The sequence below is a fragment of the Malaclemys terrapin genome, chromosome 3, assembly GCF_027887155.1.
Source record: "Malaclemys terrapin pileata isolate rMalTer1 chromosome 3, rMalTer1.hap1, whole genome shotgun sequence".
Lineage (NCBI taxonomy): Eukaryota > Metazoa > Chordata > Testudines > Emydidae > Malaclemys > Malaclemys terrapin.
In genome coordinates this window covers 79,502,036-79,526,163 of record NC_071507.1, presented here as the reverse complement: position 1 = coordinate 79,526,163, position 24,128 = coordinate 79,502,036, and the positions used below count along the sequence as shown (strand labels likewise).

Sequence of the window (24,128 nt, the reverse complement as noted above, 5' to 3'; positions counted from 1 at the left end):
TATGTTTGGGTGAGGGTGTGTGATGTGGGGTGGATAGCTGTGATGTGGGTGTGTTGGTAGCTGTAAGTAGGGCCTGTCTATCCCTGTGTCCCGGCGAGGGCGTGGCTCGGGGAGACCCAACTTTCCGTTTGTCGCGGGCCGTTAGGGGGCGCTGCCGGGCCGCGTCTGAGGCCTCGGGCCGGCCGGCGGCAGCGAGTCAAGCGGCGGGTGCGGGCGGCGCAGGCGGAGGATGTGGTGCGGCGCCGGCGGGGAGAGGCGGCGGCAGGAGCAGCCCCAGCTCGGGTGCGGAGGGCTGAGCCCAGGTGAGCGGAGCGGGGCCGCCACGGCCTGGCTCGCGGCGCAGGGAGCCGGGGAGGCGGCGACACTGGCCTGTGCCCGCCCCCTCGCCCGGCCCTGCTCCGCCTTGGGAACCGTTGGCTTGGGGCGGCTCCGGGGTGCGGCGGCGGGAGGCAGCAGGCGAGTCCAGCTCCGACCCTCGCACCCGGTACCGGTCAGTGGGGAGCCGGCAGCGGGGGCCGTGTTAGTCGTTATGGGTGCTGCGCTGGCACCCAGGAGCCCCCGGCCGGGCGAGGACCGCGCTGTGCTCGGCGCTGTACAAGCGGGGAACCCAGAGTGGCGCCCGGCCCAGCGAGTAAACGGGAGAGGCTGTAACCAGATAAGCCTCAAACCTGTGGGCGTCCGGTCAGTGTGACCACCGCGCCCATTAGCTAGTGCTTGGGAAGGTCTGGTCTGGGTAGGGTGACCAGAGGTCCTGTTTTGGCCGGGTTGGCCTCTTTTTTTTAAGCTCGGTCCCGGAGTTCAAGCCTTTCTGGGGGGCAAAACTGGACATTTGTTCCCTTTGCTCTTGCTCTGGCGGAGGAGGGTTCAGAGGAATGTTTGAGTAGCAGCAAATGGGAGAAATGTCTAGTTTTGCCAAAAAAGTCGTGATGGCTGTAACATCAGCTCCGGAGAATGGCCATGCCAGGTGGTCGGGGCTGACTCGAGCCACCCGGTGTCACTGCTTACCCGGCTTCTTGTTTTCAATTTAGGGAAATACGGTTATCTTAGTTCTGGGTCCTCCTGTGAGGGCTCCCCACTTCAGACCTTGAGGCATCCAGTGGGAGCTGCTTTGGACTGGCTTTGGTGGGCTCCTCTAGCTCCAATATTCTTTTCATCTTGAACAGAAGATAAAAACTTCCAGTTTTCTCGCCATAAACACCCAAAAAATCTCAAGTAAAAGAAAAGATTGGGTATTTATCTCAGGTGGGATGTTGGTGTGTGTCCCTTGCTCATGGTAGGTGACTTAGATTTCAAGGCAAATTGTCCTCTACTTAAATATGAACTACAGTATCAAAATAATATTTAAAATAAACTATATTCCTTATACTGTCCCAAGAGACCTTGTAATGGCACTTCTGCTTTTCCTGCTAACTTGTCTACTATTCTGTTGCTTTTCTAAAACAAATCTATCTGTGAACTTTTTATTCTCCTGCTGAGTGTCCTGAAATAAATAATACCTGGTCTTTACCATGTGTGAATCTCAAAATGTCATGAACATTAAAAAATGTAAGCCTCATAACCTTCTTGTGGACTATCATCCCCATTTTGTGGATGGGTCTTTAGTCTGTTTCACTGTGTTCTCTGTATCCAGTTGGTCAGTTTCTCTTTAGTTTCTAGGAAGGCCATCTGGGGGGAGAGAGCAATATTTTTAAAAGTAGGAAAAGATGTGATTGTAAAACAACAACAAATTGACAGACTTAGGAGCGGGTATAATGCATGCAGTGTAGTTATAGCTGTGTTGATCCCAGGAGATTAGAGAGACAAGGTGGATGAGGTAATACCTTTTATTGGACCAACTTCTGTTGGTTAGAGAGACAGGCTTTTGAATCACACAGAGCTCTTCTTCAGGTCTTCGAACCAAAGCTTCTCTCTCTCACCAACAGAAGGGGTAGGGGTAATGTCAGAAATTACTCTTGAATAATTAATATGTTGATGTCCCTTTAAACATGAAGTAGCTTTTTTTTCTTTTGCAGCCCCAGTACCTTCCCCTGATGTTATAGATCAGATAAAAACATTAGTGGTCAGCCCTGAGACTGTTGGTGACCCTCACCCTGGTGATAATCTACCAATTTACAACTGTGTTTGTCCCCTGAAGCCAGTTTGGTCTCCTGCTTCTGTGATATACTCCCACAAGTGTATTAAGTATGTTGAGGGTCCCTTTGTTTCCGATGGGAATGCAGTGGTCAAAATGAGGTGGAATTTTAGGAAGATACCACTGTATTTATTTTATTGCTTTTGTTCACTCAGAAGGCCTGACAGTTTTGAAATATTACAAAATGTACAACACAGAATTTGTGTGCATGGAAAAGTTTCCAGCACTGTTGGAAAAAATATTCTGATTTTCAAACTGTGCAATTAGAGACCTACAGTTTCAGCACACTGATGCCAGTAGTTAATCCACAAATAAGGCAAGCATAGTAAATGTAAAGACACTTTTAAAAAAAAACATGCTACTTACAACATGCTATACTGCTGGTGTAAGCCTTGTCTACACTAAAAAGTTGTACTGCTTTAATCATACCGATATGGTTAAAGCAGTACAACTCCTAACATGGCTGAAGTTATGTCAGTATAAAGGCACTTTGTATTGGTATAGCTTTTCCTCCATGTGAAGAGGAAAAAACTATATTTGTATAAATCACCATTATACTAGTATAACTACAACCATACTAGGGCTTTTACTGTTATAACAATTTTGGTTAAAAAAAATAAATAAATCACACCACTAACTGAAATAGTTATACTGGTAAAACTTCTAAGTATAGATCAGGAGTTCCACTAACATTAAGAATGTTGGGAACCCTAATGTAGTTTGACCACTGGCATTTTAAGCACCATCTCATAACACTGCTGTGTTGATTGCCAGCAGAAGGCCACCCATCCATGTTAGAGCTCCCGCTATTATTAACACTGGTTGAGCTGAACTAGTGTAAGCAATGGTGGGAAATTTTTGAAAAACTTCCCTACTGTAGGCTGTACCTAAGTGAAACATTGGTAATGGTTGAGTGGACATTCCAGCTACTGTTTTGCTTTTTTAGAGATATACTTGTGTTTTTATATTAAAGTTCTACTAGTCTAAGAAAACCCCTAGACAGACTTTTCATTATCTTTGCCAATATTACAGTAGAGCCTTACTACTTCACACTTACCAGTCCACACCAGTTTTTGTGTGCAAATTAGATTACAGTGTCTCTACTTTTGGACGAAGATTTAAGAGTGTTGTAATGAGGTGTCTTATTACAAAGATTGTATTACTTTTACAAAATGTACTACAGAACATATACCATGAACTATTGTCATTAATTAAAACTAAATTACACTTGTCAAATAATTGAACAAAATACATTGTGATGCATTATCTCTGCTTTTTTCCCCGATTGTGTTTGTTCAATTACTTATTTGCAATGAGCCTTTCAGTAATTAGTGCAAATTAGTGAGGTTCTACTGTATTAAACTTTTCCTGGTTGGTTAAAGGGATTCAACATTTAATTATATAGTAGTGGCAGAGCCTTGTTCTCTTCACTAAAGTTTAGGCTGTGGTAGATTTCAGATTCTCATAGACATTAAGGTCAGAAGGGACCATTATGATCATCTAGTCTGATCTCCTGCACAACGCAGGCCACAGAATCTCACCCACCCATGCCTGTAACAAACCCCTAACCTATGTCTGAGTTATTGAAGTCCTCAAATCATGGTTTAAAGACCTCAAGGTGCAGAGAATCCTCCAGCAAGTGGCCCATGCCCTACGCTGCAGAGGAAGGTGAAAAACCTCCAGAGCCCCTGCCAATCTGCCCTAGAGGAAAATTCCTTCCCGACCCCAAATATGGCAATCAGATATTATAGAGGCACTGATAGTGGCTCCATAGTTAAGGTTGTCTTAGGCTTTTCATATTGACAGGACTTGTAGGCCCCTGTGGAGCTGAAATGGTGGATTGTTTTAAAAGAAACCATAGTAAAAAGTACTCTTGAAGGGGTTTTGGTCACTGGCAGATGTGCCTGAGAGGAGAAAAGTTTTTTTAAAAAAGTAGACATTTCAGAAATTTTGTATGTAGTCTCAAATTTCATATATGTTTTGCACAAATAGTGTCTGGAAACTTCAAAATTCACTTGGGCATTAGCATCACCTTCTTTTGAACTACAAACCCCATTTTCTTCCACAGAATATTTTAGCTGCTCTCTGTAGGAAAGTAGCATAAAACACCCTTCACCAGTTCATGCATGTCCCTACATCTATGGATGTGAATGGTGCTGAGGTCAGTGAAGGTTTACGTTGTAATGTTTGTGAGAAATGTGGTGTGTTATACAGAATGGAGGTTGTTTTAAGCTTATTTATAGAGCAGTGGGGTTGTGTTGAATTTAAGATATCTTAGAGAAGGATAGTGTAGCTGGACATTTTCTTGCTTGTAAGGGTTTTATGGGGCTCTATATGGGCACCTGTGCCTACCTGCATCAAGTCAGCTCCAGTATTGTGGTCCGTGTGTGCCAAGATCCAAATAATCTGAGTACCTTCTTATAAATTTTACATTTAATGGGTAAAAATATTTTAATAAAACAATTTTTCCTTAGCAGTCTTACTTATAATGCCTGGGATTATTAACAATAATAAAAAAGAAAAAAATCTAGTTTTACATTTCACCATACTTTCCACCACTTACACTATCTATTTTATTTTATGTTATTGTTATTTATTTTGTTTATTTAGCAAGTTTTAAGAAGTTTACAAATCTTTGCCATGGAAATATCAGAAGCAAAACAATCATTACAACAGTTATATTTTGTTTAAAGAGACCTTATACAGGAATACAGTCATCAGACCTTTCTGTTTAACAGGCTGTTCCCATATTACAGAGTGAGCATCATTACAATACCTCATTTCTAGTGATTTTGTTACATTGAGGGAAGTCTCTATATACACATATTTACCAGATCAGGTATGTTGGTAATGTTTATATTCAAATTCTAAGTATTTACCTGTCCTCTGTCTATTTTACTGGGTAAATTATCAATGTGTTAATTTTTAGCATAACCACAACCTCACATGTTTTTTTTAACCATTCCTCAATAGCTGGGATATTTTTCTTTTTCCAGTGAGAGGCTACCAATAGCCAAGCAGTTACTAGCAGATGAGAGATTAATTTTTCATCTCCTTTTGTATGACCATTTCCACTAGGAAGCCTCAGCAGGATTACCAAAGAATGATTTGGTAATAAATATCCAATAATTTGTGGTATTTGCTTATGGACTGCATCTAATGACTGGACATGTCTACCATATATGCATAAAATCTCTAGTTTTAAGCCAGTTTTTCCAACATGTATCCCCGTTCAGTCTATATATATATTTTAACCTGACTGGTATGAGGTACCATTGAAACAGTATCTGAAAGAAATTTTCTTTTATTGTGCTACAGACTGAGGTTGTGGATCCTCTTTTCTAGATCAAACCCTATTACTCTGTCTGCAGTAATTTGTCTGTCCACATCCTTTCCCCAGTGTTGGACGCTTTTTTATTAGGAAAGCTGTCTGCAAAGATTGATATAAATGTTTTAGGTTCACAGTGTTTGGGCAGTGAAAATAAACTACTCACATGCACTTCCTGGCTTGCATGTACGAGCACAGTGCTGCTGCATCTGGACTGTAAAAGCTTGCAAAGAAATGACATACAGACATACCGTCTTTGTTGATTTTTTTTCTCTCTTTAAAATGTATAACATGTTTTATTCGCTTTTGTTCTTTTTTTTAAACAAAGACTAGATTCTGATTCTAAACTACTGTATCTGATGATGTTGTTTTGAGGCAAATACTATTTACACTAGTGGACAGTGAATACATAAAAAAAAAAAGGACAGAAAACACAGCAAATAATATTTAGTAGTTCTGAACACACTAAACAGATGGTTAATTCTAACTGTATTCAAGAGTTAGGCACTCACTGTTTGGTTGTTTTGTTCACCATAATTTGGGCTTCCAACATTTACGGAGCCATCCAACCTTTCAAATAAGATTTGCTTCAGAATATACAACCCCACTGGTACCCCTCAGGGGCTATGATTCCTTCATTTCAGCATTCTGACATTTTTCAGCTTTCTCTTTCCCTATCCTTCAGGGAGAGAGAATAATCTTCAGCCCTCTCTAGTTTAAAATCAAATACATATTAACTCCCCCTATTGAAACTGGGTTTCTTACCTATTTTGGAATATCAGACCCAAAGGTAAAGAGAAAGCAGCCTGTGGAGTTGCCATAGTGATTTCTGAATTTACCCCTTAGCATGTTGTGTATTTTTACAGAGACTAGCCCTTACTGTGCCATTTAGATCAGGATTGGAGACCATGGTATGTTGTAATAACTTCATTGTTCTGGAGGAAAGGCTGCTGCAAAACCCATTATAAACCTCATTTATAATGTGGCCTATTATAAATGAGTGGATTTACACTAGGGAAGAGTTTGGTCCACTGGGGACTGAGCGAAGCATGCTTTGGCATCCTTAATTTGAAATATATTTGGTTGTTAATTTGATGTAATTTTCAGAAACTGTAACCCCCCCCCCCACAACACCTTTTCTCAGTGTTAGCTTATGGATACAGTTTCATTTACCAAATAAAATTCTTATCTGGAAAAAAGCTTTAAGATGAATGTCTTTTGATTTCAACTATTAAAAACAAATGGTGATCCTATGGGAGCAAGTGCCAGTTATTTACAAGTTTCTCGTTGGTTTACTTTATGAGAACTATATTAGCATAGCTACTGACATTAAGATATTTCCAATATATTGGTGATGGAAATTAAAATAATTTAATGCCCAATTTAAAGTCTACAGACGCATAGCAATTCTATAATGTGCAAATCTGAAATACAATTGCTTTGTTCGGTGTGATTCCTTAGAGGAAAATAGTATTTGGTTTGCACCTAGCCCTCTATAGAAGATCTGCATGCTGCAGATCAGAATTCTGCATTATACCTCTTAGCTATTCCTTCATTTTAGACCCACATTTACCTCCATCCCACATACCCTCTATTATCTCACTTTTAAAATAGTATATTACTAGTTGGGAGCCTGTCTCACAATGAACATAATTGGTGCTACTCTCCAGCCTCCCCTCTTATCCCTCCTCTCTTTTCCTTCCTCTGTTGCTGCCTTACAGACTGGTCATTGTTGGGTTGTATGATCATGAAATCAGACTAAATAATCTAGTCATTCCTTTGCTCCTCTTGCTTTCTCTCAGTTTGTTTGCATAATGCAGCCCTGGTGGGTAAAAATCTTAAAACTTTTATATCTTTTTATTTTTAAACATTTCAAACAGCTGTTTGTGACTTGTCAGGAATGGGGGGAGGGAAATGTGTATGACTAATAATAGCTTATATATAGCACTTTCCATCTACCAAGAGCTTTACCTACATATTTTGATTATACTGAATAGCACCTCAGTAGGACAAATTGGAACTGTAACAGTAATTTGCTGAACCATATATACATAGATTTAGGTGCTAGAACCTTATTATTAGGAGTTGTATGAGAAATGCAGCATCATGAAAATGAGTATATAACAAATGTTATGTCATTGTAAGTTTTTTTTTCTTGTCTTTTCTTTATAGTGATAAGTGGATTGTTTATGTTGAGGATTTAGATGGGGAGAATGAGTAGGCTATGGTTGAAGGGATTTTTCTTGTTGGAGTGAGAGGTCAGCAGGGTGGGAAGTAATTAAAATCAGAATCCTTTGGTGGGAAGGACTTGGAGCAGGGAGGCTGCTTGTAGATGATGGTAGGGTTAGAAGTTTAGAAATATGGGGAGCCTCTGGTTTGAGAGGCCAGGAGGTGTCATAATGTTGAGTGCAATCTTCTCTCTTTTTGAGGATGAGCGTGTTAAAACTGAGAGAGTTTGGATGAAAGAGTTTGTATGGGTGTGAGAGGCTCTTGAATTCTTTTCTCTGCTACTTCCAGGATAGTGGGGCTGGCAGGGTAGAGTTGCTGAGACCAGGAAAGTGGGTGATTGTTGCTGTCTGTCTCTATCTAGCCAAGGTGATAGTATGGTTATAGCGGGGAGTAAAGGTGCAATGGTTGTTGTAACAAGGGGGATTTTTGTTTTGGAGAGGGCTGGCATTGCAGAATGTTGAAGAGGCCCTTAAGTGTGAGAGATGGTTGACGTGAAGTAGTAGTGAGGGGGTGGTGAATTAGGAAGGTTTTGAGGTTTAATAATGACTTTTGCAGCTAGCCCTGGAGTTCAATCTTCAGGTACCCACCTGTGGCGCTTGCATCCCTTTTTGATGGGTAGGTACTGTCATCTGGCCAAGAGGGTGGAACAGTGTTACCATGTGTTGGCAATATGGATTTCTGGGACTAGGGAGGAAGGAGTATGATTGTGGTGGGCTTTGGTTCCTCAGTCCTTAGGTAATTGGCAGAGGTAGACAAGGTAGTAATAGATTTGTAAGGAGATAGTGTAAACCAGGAGCAAGATGTTTAATCTGTGTTCCTTTGGTTTTGTTTATTCCTCTGGAGATTGAGTTGTCAGGAAGCTAAGATCCCAAGCTTTGGTTCATGGTAATTAACCTTCAGTCGTTGGGGAAAGAAATCTATGATCAAATAAAAACAGAGGTTTCTAACTTTGCATGTATTACCACAACCTGGTTGGATGATGTTGCTGGGACGGTTTCGCCTTGTGATCACTTTGGTTGATGATCTTCTCTTGATGATGTATAAAGATCAAGTGTGCTTCCTGTAATGAGTGGTTGGAAAAGAGTTTTAATTTGCAGGTGGTTGGTCAGCAGGATTCTTGTTTAAATGATTATTTTAATGTTGTTGGGGTTTTGTTTTGTATTAATTATGTGTTAGAGTGCATAGAGTCTTTTACACTCTATGGGATATGTCAAGTCGTTTCATTTTAGCATTATTATGGGAATGAACGACTTTAATCTTAGCTCACTGCATTTTACTTATATATAAAATAGTAACTTATGCTTTAAAACCACAGTAAAAAGTGAGGGAAGTTTAAAATTTTTGAAAAGAGGATTAAAAAAAGAAAAGAGGCAAAGGGAGTTAAGTAGGGAATAAAATAAATCAGAATTGTCTAAAGCTACCAAAAATGTGTGGCTGTGTGCTTTAAACCCACTCTAAAGCAACCGGGAAAAAAACAGTGCACAATTTAAAAATTACCCCCCACCCCTTAAAAAAAAATCAACCCCCCCAAGTAAAAACAGTAAAGAGAAAAGGAGAAATTTATGAACAATAATTATGCCATTTGACATAACTGTCAATAATTGTGCATGTGTGTATCTTTCTGTCTCTACATACACTAGTGGTCAAGTTATGGTTGCTTCAGCATGAGTGTACGAAAGTAGGAGAGGATTCAGGTATTCTTTCTTCACAGCGCACTTGGCACAATCATAATCAGGCTTCAGTGATCAAGGGAATGCAGAGCCACAGAAGAGACATTTTTCAGTAGCATGAAAGTGGGGCCCGTCTCTCCTGTCCTGTCCCCTTTTGCCAAGATATCAGTGCTAGAGGAAGCCCTTATTACACTTGTTGAACAGGTGTGATGTAAGATGCTTTCTCTTGTGGTCCTTTGGTACCCAGTGAAGCCATTATGCTTTTGAAAGGCATAGTGCCTCCTTTGTGGTGGTCTAGCAAGTTACCCCCTTTTCTATCCCCCTGCCTGGCTCAGCCTAGAAAGAGATATAATGAACCCTATATATTCAAATTATTTTTAATAATAAACTGAATAATTTGGCATAAATATGTCTTGAGGGAAATACATTTTACAGCAAATTAAAAGCTGATTGATAAACAAGAACTTTTTAGTAACTAATCATAGTAGATCAAAGTGTCATTTAAGTGTCCACCAGCAAGAGCAAGAAAATCAGTTAACTCTTAAGGTCCACAGCCTAGGCACAATGGAGGCCCCTCTTCAGTGTGCACTGTTGTGCATATCCATCCATCCATCCTAAGGCACCTATTGCCATGATATAAGCCCATGATATCTCAGTGTATAAATACTGGATGTTTAATAGTCATCTGAGAACTTGCTTTTTGGACTTGTTTCAAATACTGAACACTTAATTGGTGTTTGTTGAAAAATTATTTACTTTGGTTTTTTACCACATCTTGTATGACTAGTTTTACTAACCATCTAACACTGTCCCTTTCTTATTAAAAGAATATGGCACCAATGCACTGGCCTTTCACTATTTTTTGCATCTGATTTGATACATTATTATAGTTTGACATGGAAAAGAGCTAATTAGATCATAGTCTAGCCGAATGTAATTTTTCATACAGGATGTATTGGATCTTTTGTAGTTTGTATTCTAAAGAAGTACAGATAACTAATAGAAAACTATAGTTCCTGGAACTTAGGATTTCTAGGTCAGGTATGTTTTAGGATTTTTTTTTGTCCTCATAAAAATTAATTCTTATTATGTTAATATGTAGCAGATATTTCCACTGATGCAAACAGGAGAATGTCATGTGTAACTTATAATATCTTTAAAAGTTCTAGTATGCCACAGTGTGGCCTTTTGATTTCTTTTCTTGTAGCATAAAATAGCATCTGTGTATGCTGAAATTCAGTATTTCTGTCAGTATATCTGCATACCCAAAGAGGGCATTCTAACCTTACAAAATTTCTCAGTTCTATAGGAGTTCATCTCAGTCTTTTTCTCTCACATGCATCTTTGCTTTTGACTCTGACTTTCAGGTATCTGAGTCCAGGGAAGAAAATGGCCAAATTTCATGTCTACTAAGCATAACTATTACAAAGTTTTTCTTCTGCAAAAACTGCAGCATCAAGGCAGATCATAACTTTCATGTTCTTAGCACATGAAGAAGTTGGTAGAGCTTTTAAACATCTTTCTGTAAGACTGCTCATGTGAGCAGTTCCCACTGAGTGAAAAATTCTTTAAATTGTGGAGCCTTTGCAAACCATTTCAAAACTCCTTTGGGTGTTTCTTTTTCAGTTGTGTTCATAGTCTGAGTAACTGTCAAAAGGCTTTCAGTTTCAGGATAATGGCCATGCTGTTCTACTGAAATTAAAGAAGCCAGTCAATAGACCCCTTTATTTTATCAATGGAAGAACCCACAAGAACTCTCTGAGTCAGATATTTTATTAAATCTCATTTGCCATATCAGATCTGAGAATAAGTACAGAATTTCAGGCATCTTTAGGTTGTGTTCACAGTACAAAAACTTGTAACCTGGTTTGGTCTTGTTTCTGTGGACAGGATTGAATCATGATATAGCCATATTAAAGAATCAAGTATAAGTATGGGAGCCCCAAAGTAGAGGCTAGCCTGTCAGTTCTGGAGTCATGATGTCACATTTGGTTTAGATTACCATTGAAAATTTGTCTTAAACTAAATCCTTGATGAATTGTTTTTTCACAACATGAAATCCCACACAATTTGGTGTGACCAGCAGTCTTGGCTTACGGGAGACCCATGACTTGAATAATAAAGAAATTACTACTATTTGTACCTCCAAGTATTTTTGAGAGTGCCTTGGGATTCCACAGAAGCGCTAGGAAGGAATTAATTTTTCTCCAGTCTTTAAGATAAACTCTTAAAAAACAATTCTGTAAAGACACAAGTTCAAAAGGTACTAAGCCCTGGGGTGTCTCATATTGTGAGGCAATCTTTTTTTAGTGGTCATACCAGGGATATGGAATTTGCCACTCCTGGCTTAGTTACTGGTTCTACCTCTGGCATGCTTTGTGACCTTGGGCAAGTCACTTAACCTCTGTCTGTGTCTGTTTACCCACCTGCAGAATGGATGTAATAATACTGTCATGCATCACAGAATTGATGAGGTTTAATGTCTTTAAATACTTTACCCTCCTTGGAAGAAAAGGATAATAGAAGTAAAAAGTAGTATTGTTTATAACAATGACTTTCAAGAGTGCTATACCTAAAACCAACACGAGCAACTCTGGTAGAACACCTAATATGTTTCTAGGCTTCTGCATTAGGCACAGTGCCAGCATTCATCCATTTGTTAGCCAGCTGTTGCATCCAGACTCTGGTTTTCCCCCCAGTGCTTTGCAAATTATCATTCCTAATTTTAGAGTTAATGTGTCAAATTCAGACTGGTGTAAGCAGCAAATCAGTAGCGTTGCACTCACTTGCATCAGTTCTGAATTTGTCCCAGACAATTTAGAGCTTACCTTAGGGGAGAGTACATCCCCTGGCTCAGCACTTCAAAAGTCGTTGCAGATCTTTTGCAGCCAGGATTGGGACGGTATCTGTTGTCAGCATGCTCCTATGTCTGGATGACCCTTCCTATTTCCTTGATGGGTATCTATGAAATTTGCTGTGAACTTCCTGCTCCAAAATGTCAGAACATCTCATATTTTTTAGCTAGCACAGCAGATTTATTTTATATGATTTGGAGCAACAAGAACAGGGTCACAGACAAGTAGGAGGTAGCAGTTAATATTGAGAGTGCCTGTAAGAAAAGAATGGGATAGACTCTTGTTTGCTACTTCACAAAAGGCCCTGCAAATCCTAGGCACAGCTGTCAACACATTAACTCAAAAGCCAAGACAAATAAAAAACCCCCAACATACAAAATACAATATCTGTATTTATAAACCTCTGAACTTGAAATAATGTAAACACCAGAACAATGTGAATGTTGTCATCCACTAAACTCTCTATTGATATACACATTGGCAAGACTCCTTTCAGATATACTTTTTTACCCCTACGTGGGCTAGTCATTTCTATATCCATTAAAATTCATCCAAAATGTACCAAGATATGATGCATGTCATTTACTTACGTTTTGCATGATAATCACACGTACATATATAAAAGGCCAGTCTGATTCATGTTTTCTCCACATTACTTTCTAAATCTAAAGATTTCACTAAAAACTTTGTTTCATTACATATGCTTCATTGATGCCAAGGAGTTTGTGTGATACAATAAACTATCTCATAGAAAGATAAAGAGAAAGTACAGTATTAATCTCTTAAAGGATATGTTTAAATATTAGGATAATAAGGAGATGCGGAGGAGAATCTGAGTGAAAGATGGCAAATTCTATACTCTTTTCATCAAAGTAGCTATGGGAATACTTAGATGACACACACATAGGATGTGACAGTCATCAGTTAACAAACCTCTGGCAAAATTCTTTACTTTTGTTTAAGTTCCAAAGGTATAGTATCTGTTAATAAATGGCAACCTGTATTTTTGGTTAATATATGTAAAGGCAGAGAGATTGCCAAAGTAAATTGGGGAAGATAATTGTCCTAAGGTCTTTGATTTCTAAGATTTGAATGGTAATGATTTAATGGGTTTCAAAATAGAAGGTCTTATAAACTGTCACTAGTGTAATGCTCTCAAAAGGAATGAATGGAGCCAGTGTGCTTTTAGAGATGAATGTGGATAGTGAAAGGGACCAATGAAGAGATTCAGCCCCATTTATTTTGGGGGAAGTGAGTAATTGGTTCCTGAGAACTAGTCAGGACCTAGGAGGACCAGCTGGGTCACAGAGTATGGAGGTAAATGACCAAGGAATTGGAGAACTGCAATGGAAGTTGATGGAAAAGGGTGGGTATGACTACAGCATCCTAAGATGACTGAAAGATGTTGGAGCTGACACACCAGGATGAGCTTGAGGGAGTGAAACTGACCCAGAACTAGAGTGCGGGAGAACCAAAGAGAGGTTCTCTGTGCCTCAGTGAGGATCTTACTGTAGCTGCACATATGCTCCATATGCGAGATTGGATATTTTTTGAATAGCAGTGCTGTGCATGTGCCTGGGCCGCCTCATGCTCCTATACAAGGGCATAAAGGGCAGGATGGCCTCTTCCTTCCCACAACCCAGCATTTATCTGACACACTAATCTCTCCAGAGACCCTAAACTGGTTTTCTATCAACCTCCTTGTGACAACCTCTTATCTTCATACTTTTTCTTGCAAGGGATATTGTCACATGACTGGGGTGTGGACAATGATGTCTAGTGGTCGGAGTGGGAGTCAGGCATAATGGCCAAACCGGTAGTCATGCCTAGTGGTGAGAACTGGGAGTCGGAGCGGTTAGCATAGGAGTTGATAGAAATCAGAGGTAGGACTGGAGCCAGAAGTCAGGGGCCAGAGCCAAGGGTCACAGCTGGAGCCAGGAGTCATAGTGAAGGGTCAGAACTGGAGTCAGAGACCACATGGACGTCTCAAGTAGATGTGGCTAGAGCTGAGCATCCCAGGACTTATAGGTCCTGATGGAAAAACACTTGCACACAGGCATTGACTGTATCCATTCTTGATGGGGATCAGTCTATCACTGGACAGGCAGGGTCTCAACCCTGAGGGGCTGGAGTCTGCTGTGAGGAGTGGCAGTCAGTGCAAAGCACCTCACCTCGCTGTACAGGGGAGTATGCAGGGACCTGCAGCAGTGCCAGTCTCTGGACAATCTAATGAGTGCAGTTGGCCTGCAGTAGCCTGCCTGATTGGCTATGCCAACTGATTGGTTTGAAGGGTCAGCAGACTGCCTTTTAAACCAGTAGTTGCAGCACTGAACTGGTGGCAGGACCTCAGAAGTGTGTGTGGAGGGGTGCCATTCTCTTCCCTGTCCCTGACAAAGACCTTAATCATGGATGCATCAGGTACAGGTTGGAGATCCCATCTGGACCACCCATAAATTCAAGGGCCTGGTCCCCAGGGGACAAGGGGCTCCACATCAATGTCTTGGAGCTCAGAGCCATCAGGCTAGCCTCCATGGCCTTCCTACCTATTATTCAAAGCTCCACAGTGCAGATCCTGATGGACAACACCTCCGTGATACTCTACATGAACAGGCAAGAATGCTCGTGATCATCTCCCCTCTGCCTGGAAGCCATCAAACTCTGAACATGGTGCTGTCAACACAGGATAATCCTGACGGCTCTTCACCTCCTGGGTGTCAACAACCTGGTGGACTTCCTGAGGTGGCAGACAGTCACCACTCATGAGTGGGCTCTGCTGAAGTGTATCTGGAGCCAGTGATGACCTCATTGATAGACCTGTTCATTACTGATGTTGTTGACAAATGCTAGAACTTTGTTCCAGTGGGGGCATGAGTCCAGGATCATTACTAGATGCCTTCCTTTTGCAGTGGTCCCAATGTCTCTTGTTCGTCTTTCCCCCGACCCTTCCCCACAACACCCTTGATACACAGGGTGATTTTTCAATATCAAAAGGGACAAAGCTACAGTCATTCTCACAGCTCCGTACTGCACCAGGCCATTTTGACTGACAGACCTACTATAAATGTCCATCCAGTCTCCTATCTAGCTCCCACACTGCCCAGATGATCTTGCAGCACCACAGCCAGATGCCCCATCCAGACAAGAAGTCACTTCACCAGATGAATTGGCTGTCGGCTCGCAGAGTACCACAGACGGATTGCACCGTGCAAGTCCAGAATATCCTGATACAGAGAAGGAAAACATCTACCAGAAGAACATAGTCAAAGAAGTGTACCATGCTTTGGAGAAGAAAGTGGTGAGTGTTGTGATGGTCGTTAGTTCTTGGGGGAGTTCACTCCATGGTCTTGGACCACCCCCGAAGAAAGTTCTGTCTCCCACACAGACAAACTTTACTCTTGTTGAAAGTTTTATTGTGCCAGAGGAGCATAGTTGTTGAGCATAGTTTTTGTCTCCGAGCTTTAGATGGTCTCCTAGATACCTGGGTGCAGGCTATAGAGCACTTTGAAGATAAGGACTCAGTTCTCTGTGTGTTCACGTCCGAGGAAATAATGTGGTTACTCGGTCTATCCAGAGTCTAGATGGCATTGGGATTTGGAAGAGAGTTAGATTACGCTGACTTTATAGCATGACCTCCTGAGTGAGACTACAGGGTAAACTTCCTGTGAGAGACAAAGGAAGAGAATTTATACTGAGATTTTATTATAATAAATTGCAAAGTTAGGAGCCGATTCCTCACCCGTGGCAATATAGGACCTGCCATGTTTTATTTTCATTATGTCTGATCACTATTGAGCTGTTAAGAGAAAATTGCTATTTCAGTAAAATCAATTCTGGTTTCTGACTGACTGTGTGTCAGACACTTAATTTGGAACTCAGTCTCTTGATTAAAATTAAAAATTAAAATCTCCAGGTAGGAGCACTCAAACTGTGTTTGCCTTTGAAACTGGCTGCTGCCAGTGTGTTGTCACACTTTCCTTTATCCCTGTGATAAGCTTTATACTGGAGCCTGCTGCAGGTGATCTATCTGACTGAGCCTAGGTGGGGGGAATCCACTGTCACACAGCCCATAGAATGATGTGATTTATTAAATAGACCTCACAGAGTACTGTTGTACTGCTGTTATAATTACATGTGCATTAGGTGGAACCCTTTTGTTATGGCACATTATTGCTGTCTCCATTAAGTATTGTTAAATAAACGTAGAGCCTTAACGCAACTTTTTCCTGATTTTTTTTTTTCTGTAAACATCATGGACTATGACTTAAATGTGTTTGAAAACTCTATTTTAAACTGAATAAACCAAAGATACTTTCTCTAAACTCTTTCTCCTGTACAGCCTTTTCCAAGGGTACGTCTACACTGCCCATGTTACAGCGTGGCCGCGGTGATGTGGGCAGTGGAGACACGCTTTATCGCCAGGTAGAACTCTCCCAGCGATTTAAAAAAAAAAAAAAAAACCCACCCTGAACAAGCAGTGGTAGCTTTATTGCCGGGAGCATATAACTCTACACTACAGAGCATAGGAAATACCACGCTGGATCAGAAAAATGGTCCATCTAGTCCAGTATCCTGTCTGAAATTTATCATTGCCGGATGCTTCACAGGAATGTACGAAACCCCCATAATACAGAGTTAGGCAATAATATGCCCATAGTGAGTGAGGGGAGGAGTTTTTCTAACCTCAGATGGTTAATGTTTGGCCTCGTGGTGACCTGCCTTTACTCCAAGACCTTAAAAGCATAATTTTCAGTATAGATACACAACTCCTTAAATATTTTCTGTACATACATTTCACAGTGATTCTGATGATCAGTGAGCTACTGGCTCTCAGTGGTGATCTTATTTGTGTCCCTTCGGTGAACTATTATTCGACCAAGGGGAGTCCTGTAAAACCCTATGCACCCTCTGTGCCCTCTGCCAGTTGACACCAGGGGGTTCCTGGGTCACAACAGATAAAAACAAAATAAAGGTAACGTTAGGAGCAGTGTAATTGCATTCAATTTTAACTTCTAGAAATAACCCCAATTCCATCATCATGGTAGATTTGTGGATCTCTAGCTGCCGACTATCACGCATGTTCATTAGTTATTAGACAGGTTCTCTCAATAGAGTTGTAGATTTTCACAAACTAAATGATTGATTATTGTATCCTTCAATTAAAATAATTTCAGAAATCTACATTTCAGGGATTTATGGAAAGAGTAGGATTATAGGCCCCAGTTTAGCAAGGCATTTAAGCAGGTGCTTAAGTTCAAGCATATGAATAATCCCATTGACTTCAGTGGGATTTACACACATTTAAATGCTTTGCTGAATAGTGGTGGATTTAGGCAGGTAAAATTAAGCACATGCTTAAGTGCTTTGCTGATTCAAGGCTTAATTCTGAATAACAGGTGAAAACCAATATTACAATACAACGTGATTAAATTTTGGACTGGTGTTAAATTTAAATACACTTTATAATAAATTATTGGCTTTTATTAAGTGTTTTAAATATTAAGATATTTACTGGCCCATTTTTCATAGGTAGCTGTAGAATGAGTTTCATGTACTATGTGATTTTTTTTTTTTTTAAACAGGTAACACTACTGACTCTGTGTATTTTAAAAAAAAGATAGAGATGGATATATTGAAATTCATATAGACTAATGTGATGCTGACTAATGTGCTGCGTTTTGACCCAGTGCTTTAAAGATGGTCATTGCCATATTTCTTTGTAAGGAGATATATGGATTAAACATGTCTACAATATTTTGTTGTTTGCCACAATGTGGCAAACGTCAATAAAAATAGAATTATTTGAACGTTAATGCAGTTAAGGAAGTCCATTCTGACATCTAAAATGCATTACAATGTTAAGGCTGTTTTATAGTTAAGAATAAGACTAACAAGCATTTAATGATTTCAGTGAAATCATGACATCTTGGAAATTTAGCAGTTGAAAGACTGAACCCAGCATGTGATCTTAGAAACCACAGGCGTCTTTGTGAGGAAAAAAACATCTTAGATGGGAAATAAAATAATTATCTAATCACTTTGTTTTTCTCAAAGTTCCACATAACTACAAAATGGAAGTTAAGCAAAAGTATAGCTAAATATAGCTAATAGAAATTAAAACTGAGAAGGTGAGTATTTGACCTTGAATTTTAAGAATTTATGAAAATCTATACACAAAAGGAACTTTCCCTGAAAGAAATTCCTGTTTCTATTAACTGTTCAAGTATTAAAATACTTCATGTTCTACCATTAGTAGCAAACTTATTTAAAATATTGTGCATTGTATTTTAATTTTTGCAATGTGGCAAACAGACATGCCACTAAAATATAAAAATGCGCTTACTAAATTATAAACCTTGTAGAAAACATTAAGAAGATAAAATTGTATCTTCATTCTATGTTGATGGCATTTATGTTTGATGGATTTTGTTTATTAATGTACATCAAGAGACTTCTTGTTTCTATTCTCATTTGTTAAAAATAAATATTTCCTTGAGAGGAGAACTCCCCCATCTCATGCATGTTTTATTAAGGCAACAGTAAAAAATTCATTAAAGAAGCACAACTACAGATATCATTCTGTGTGTGTTTTGGACAGTGGACGTTGAGTGGTACCAAACATCTCCCCCCTCCAACTCTGTCCACACAGGGTAATTCTGGTAACAAATAACCAGATTAAGTTAGAATTACTTAAGTGTATTGTGATAATCAAGCTCTATTAAAACTCTATTATAATGTACCAGTTATGTTTGTGTTCAACTGAAAATGTTTATAAACATTGCATGGTGTATAAGTAGCCACTGCAGATTTGTGTATTGATTTGTAAAGTGTTTTGGGATCATATAAGATGTTGGATACTGTACTAATTCAAGATGTTTTTATTACATCTACATACTACTCGGGTTTTTGGTCAAACAACTAAATTTCCACTCGTTTTCAGTCACAAATGAGGAGTTTAACTCCAATTCTGATCCCACTGTAGTCAATATCAAAACTTCCATTCACCATACAGGGAGCAGGATGTCTAAAGTTGTTCAATGAACTAAACAAACAAACCAAAAGAATAAAAATATCACTTTTTTTTTTTTGCATACTGTTAAGTACAAGAGAATATTTTTCACCTAGGAACCTCAAATGCTTTGTGGTTTTGCATCCCAGTATCCAATCTTATTGATGCAATTGAGGCTCAAGTGATGTTGGCCATTACATTCCACCTTCTTTCTGAAGCATTTACACCTTTAGATTTTGCATTTTTTTGCCCTGAGTAGTTACTTTTAATGAATCCTTGACTGTCAGAAGAAGATTCTTATGGAATATCTTCTTTAATAAATACAAGTCTTTTCAGAATTTCCCATGATCAGGGCTTGAATCACTTTACTCAATACCTACTACTCCAAGGAATAAGCCTACTAGGCAGGGCAAAAAAATACCTGTGCTTCCACAAATTGTAGGTTCATACTCCCTAGAATTTAAAGGACTAAGATAGTTGTGTAGTGTTTGAACTGTATTTAATTGTAATAATGTTTATCAACTTTCTACTTAAACTTAACTTACTATATCTGTCTTTTTGTTACTCTTTTCCCTTCTTGGCTTCATTTTACCTTCTTTTTCCTTCTCTTTCCTATAACAGATCATGGTGTAACTCTTCGAGTTGTCTTCAGGGGGGATCTGGCAATTTTAGAAGACACTTCAGAGGATTGTGGCAGATTGGCATTAATTTGTCAATTAGCAATATTTGATGTGGAGCAGAAAAAATTAGGAAGGAATTGTAAGAAAATGAGTCTTGTCTTTTTATTAAAGACCAGCTGAGGTGGATTCAGGTTGATCCCTCCAGTCAGAACAATGAACATGGCAAACATAGTTAGTAGGCTAAAGCAAAGAACAGATGGCCCTTCAGAAAGTGGAATGGTTGTTTGGAAATAAATTGCAAAGGTAGGATGGGAAATAACTCTTGAGTGCACATCTTATGAAGAATTTTAAGTTTTTACAGATGTGATATAGGAGCCACAAACTGTTTATCCTAAGCAGTGAATAAAATCTTGACAGGGTTTGAGAAATCTCCAAAAGACATTTCATAAATGATTGACATAGCCTCCTAGAATAGTACATTAGGCAGTTCCTTTGTGGAGGAGGAGGATTTACACCTCCCACACCTCCAGGCTCAGTGTGAGTAGTGTGAGAGTGCTACATTTGGTCGAACCACAGGGAGAATGTGTTTCCCATGTAAAGGAGGTGAAGGAGAGCCTGGGTGAGCATATGCCTGAGAAATGCACCCCCCCACACCCTAGCACAACAGGTTGGGAGGGGGGGGATGTTGTAGGTGGGACCACAAAAGTGGATTCCTTGCTCTTGGTGGGGAGAAGGAAAGAAGGGAGTGCATGCCTGAAAATGCCTCAAAATATCAGAACCCGACATCTCCCTGCCTCCATGGTTTCACTGAATCCCACTGGATGGGGGGGAGGGGGGAGTGGGAACTGATTGGCCCCTGCACTCTCCTGCCCAACAACTTCACACCACTTGGCTACAAGAATGCTTGTTTCAATGCAGTGTGGTGCCCCGGGGGCGGTATAATAATGTGCAAATTGCCACTGTCCAGGGCACTGACTTTTGGGATGTTTTGGCAATGCATGGTGGGGCAGAAACAAGTTGCACAAGGAAGACCAAGATGGCGGGGTCAAGGGCCCGTTATGCAGCTTACTCACCCCCTCCTGACCAGTTCTATCTCATAATTTTCATGCCTATTTTGAAAATCCCATGAACCTGCATAGGACTTGTTGCTGTCCACCATCTCGGACAGAAGTGTGGCGCCTGCACAGCTGTGCACTATTGTCATGAGCATTGCAAGCATGTGACGCACAATCTTCTGGTATCTGCAGAGCTGCAAGAAGAGCAGTGGGGAACATGACAGTTTCCTGGAGGTCAGATTCCTGTGGGACATAGTGAGAACCAATTCAAGATTGTTGGTGGCATTCACGGAGCAATTGCAGATGATGGCGTGCCATTTGAGCCTGAGAAACGAGCACTGACTAGTGGCATCACATTGTAATGCAGGCTTGGGATTATGAGCAGTGACTGCAGAAATTTCGGATGCACAAGGCTTTATTCCTGGGTCTCTGTGTCAAGCTCACCATGGCTTTCCAGTGCAGGAACACCAAAATAAGAGCTGCGGGTGGTTGCACTGTGGCAACTTGCAATGCTGGATTGCTACTGGTCAGTGGGCAGTTAAAACATCCACTGTGGGGGCCATTGTCATGCAAGTGTACACGGCTGTTAATTATCTCTATGCAGGACTATGACTGTAGGCAATGTGCAGCACATAGTGGATGGATTTGCAGCAGTGGGGTGCCCAAATTGTGGTGCAGCAATATATGGCATGCATATCTGTATTTTGGCACCAACCCAACTTGCCACAGAGTACATCAATGGTTATGCAAGCACTGGTGGATCATTGGGGACTCTTCATTGACATCACTGTTGGCTGGTCAGGGAAGGTGCTTGACACACTCATATTTAAGAACACAAGACTGTTCAGAAAGCTTCAGGCATGGACTTTCTTTCCTGACCAGCGGATTACTATTGGCAATGTTGAAATACCGGTAGTGATCCTGAGGGACCCAGCCTACCCTGGTTCAGGAAGCCGTACACCGGCTACGTGGACAGCACCAAGGAAAGATTCAACTACTGGCTCATTGGGTACGAAATGACAGTTGAATGTGCTTTTGGTAGATTGAGGGGAACTTGGTGCTGCTTACTCACTAGATTGGATCTCAGTGAGAAAAATACGCAATGGTTATAGCTCCCTGCTGTGCACTGCATAATACCTGCAAAGCAAAGGGGGAAAAGTTGCCACCGGGATGGAGGGCAGAGGTGGAGCAGCTGTCTTCTTAGTTTGAGCAGCCCGATACAAAGTCTATTAGAAGAGCTCAACACAGAGCTATATCGTTCAGGCATGCCTTGAAAGAGCAGTTCAACACTGAGCCACAGTAATGTGTTATGGTTACTGTGCTCTACCTGGCCCTGCAATTTCGGGGACTGTTAGGAATTGTGGAGAGCTTGGTGCATGGGTGTAACACTGACAGTGCACCTATTAATTTTGTGGTGCTTGCTGTACATTTCTGATTGTTACATTATGTTTGTCACTGATCCTCTGAGTTGTCACTTTAAGTGGGTGTTTCCAGTACTGCCAGTCATTCTGCAGCATATGTTGGGAACTAATAAAGATGAATTATTTTCCAAACACTAGAGTTTTATTGAGTAATAAACACTTAAAAAATTCTCTGCAAGTTAAAAGTAAATACACTAGAACTGTAACAAATTTATGGAACAGAGCTTAAAGAAAGGGAAGGAACATTCATGTCCATTTTACCTAAACGTACATCAACTGTGCCTCTCTCAGGTCAGGGTATGTGAAGCTATAGTTGTTCTTAATGTCCCCGGGGTAGAGTGGTAAGAGTAGGGATGCAATCATGTGAAATGTTGAGGAGGGGGCTATACAGTAAATCCTCACTTAGTCATCCTGGTTAACGTTGTTTCATTGTTACGTTGCTGATCAATTAGGGAACATGCTTGTTTAAAGTTGTGTAATGTTCCCTTCTAACATTGTTTGGCAGCCGCCTGCTTTGTCTACTGCTTGCAAGAAGAGCAGCCCGTTGCAGCTAGCTGGTGGGGGCTTGGAACCAGGGTGGACCGGCAGCCCCCCATCAGCTCCCCGCTCCCTTAAGTTCCCTGTGCAGCAGCTGCCTGCAGTTCAGCTGTGTCCCTCCCCCCACTGCCATGTGCTGCTCCTGCCCTCTGCCTCGGAGCTGCTCCCCGAGACTCCTGCTTGCTGTGCGGGGGGGAGGGGAGAAAGAGGGGGGGCTAATGTCAGAGTGTCCCCCTCCCTCCTGCACCCCACTTACCCCATATTCCATAGAGCAGGGGGGACAGACCAGGACTCAAGACAGAGGGAGCTTGCAGCAGCAAGCTGATCTAATTAACAAGGTAGTGTACTTAAGGGAAATGCGCATATCTCCCTCCATTCCTGCTGCCTTGTGTAGAGAGAGAGTTAATCCTTGAGGGCTCAGTCATTGCTAGTTCATCATTTAGCAGTAAGGGAAATATCCCACCCTCTGACTCCTCCACCTCAACCAAGCTTCACAATCATCATCACTATGTACCAGTATTAAATTGTTTGTTTAAAACTTATACTGTGTGTGTGTATATGTATATATAATAGTCTTTTTTGTCTGGTGAAAAAAAATTCCCTGGAACCTAACCCCCTCATTTACATTAATTCTTATGGGGGAATTGGATTCGCTTAACATCATTTTGCTTAAAGTTGCATTTTTCAGGAACACAACTACCACGTTAAGTGAGGAGTTACTGTACTGGAGTTCTTTATCAGGGCATGGCTACACTTGCAGATGTAGAGTGCTGTGAGTTAAACCCGCCTTTGGAGAGTGCAGTAGGGAAAGTGCTGCAGTCTGTCCACACTGACAGCTGCAAGCGCACTGGCGTGGCCACATTTGCGGCACTTGCAGCAGCATTGGGAGCTGTGCATTATGGGCAGCTATCCCACAGAACACCCCTTCCCATTCTGGCGCTGTGACTTGTGGGAAGGGGGCGTGGAATGTGGGGCATTCTAGATCCTGTCCCAACGCCCCGTGATGCATTGGTTCGCATCCCAGCATTCCCTTTGCTTCCATCCACATTTGGTGCCATCTTTCAACATTTTTTGTACTGCGCGCTTTGTCTTCCCTTTCAGTCGGGAATGGAGCCCGAACTGCTGAGGAGTATGCTGACGAGTTTTGCCAGCACTTCACGTTTGGCAGTCGAGTTATTTCTTATGATCCAAAGTGGCAGTGAGAGCTCCGATGATATCGACTCGAGTAATGCATATGACACGAGCTTGCTTGTGGCATTCACAGAGGTGCTGACCA

General features: G+C 40.9%; 1 protein-coding gene across 1 annotated transcript in view; it reads left to right on the top strand.

Moving 5' to 3' along the window:
- Positions 1–219: 219 nt before the first annotated feature.
- Positions 220–24,128, top strand: part of DISC1 (DISC1 scaffold protein) — a 357,611-nt gene continuing 333,702 nt past the window's right edge. The window contains 1 exon segment of the mRNA XM_054024187.1: positions 220–302. Within this exon segment, the coding sequence (XP_053880162.1) occupies positions 230–302 (73 nt within the window). The 5' untranslated portion in view covers positions 220–229.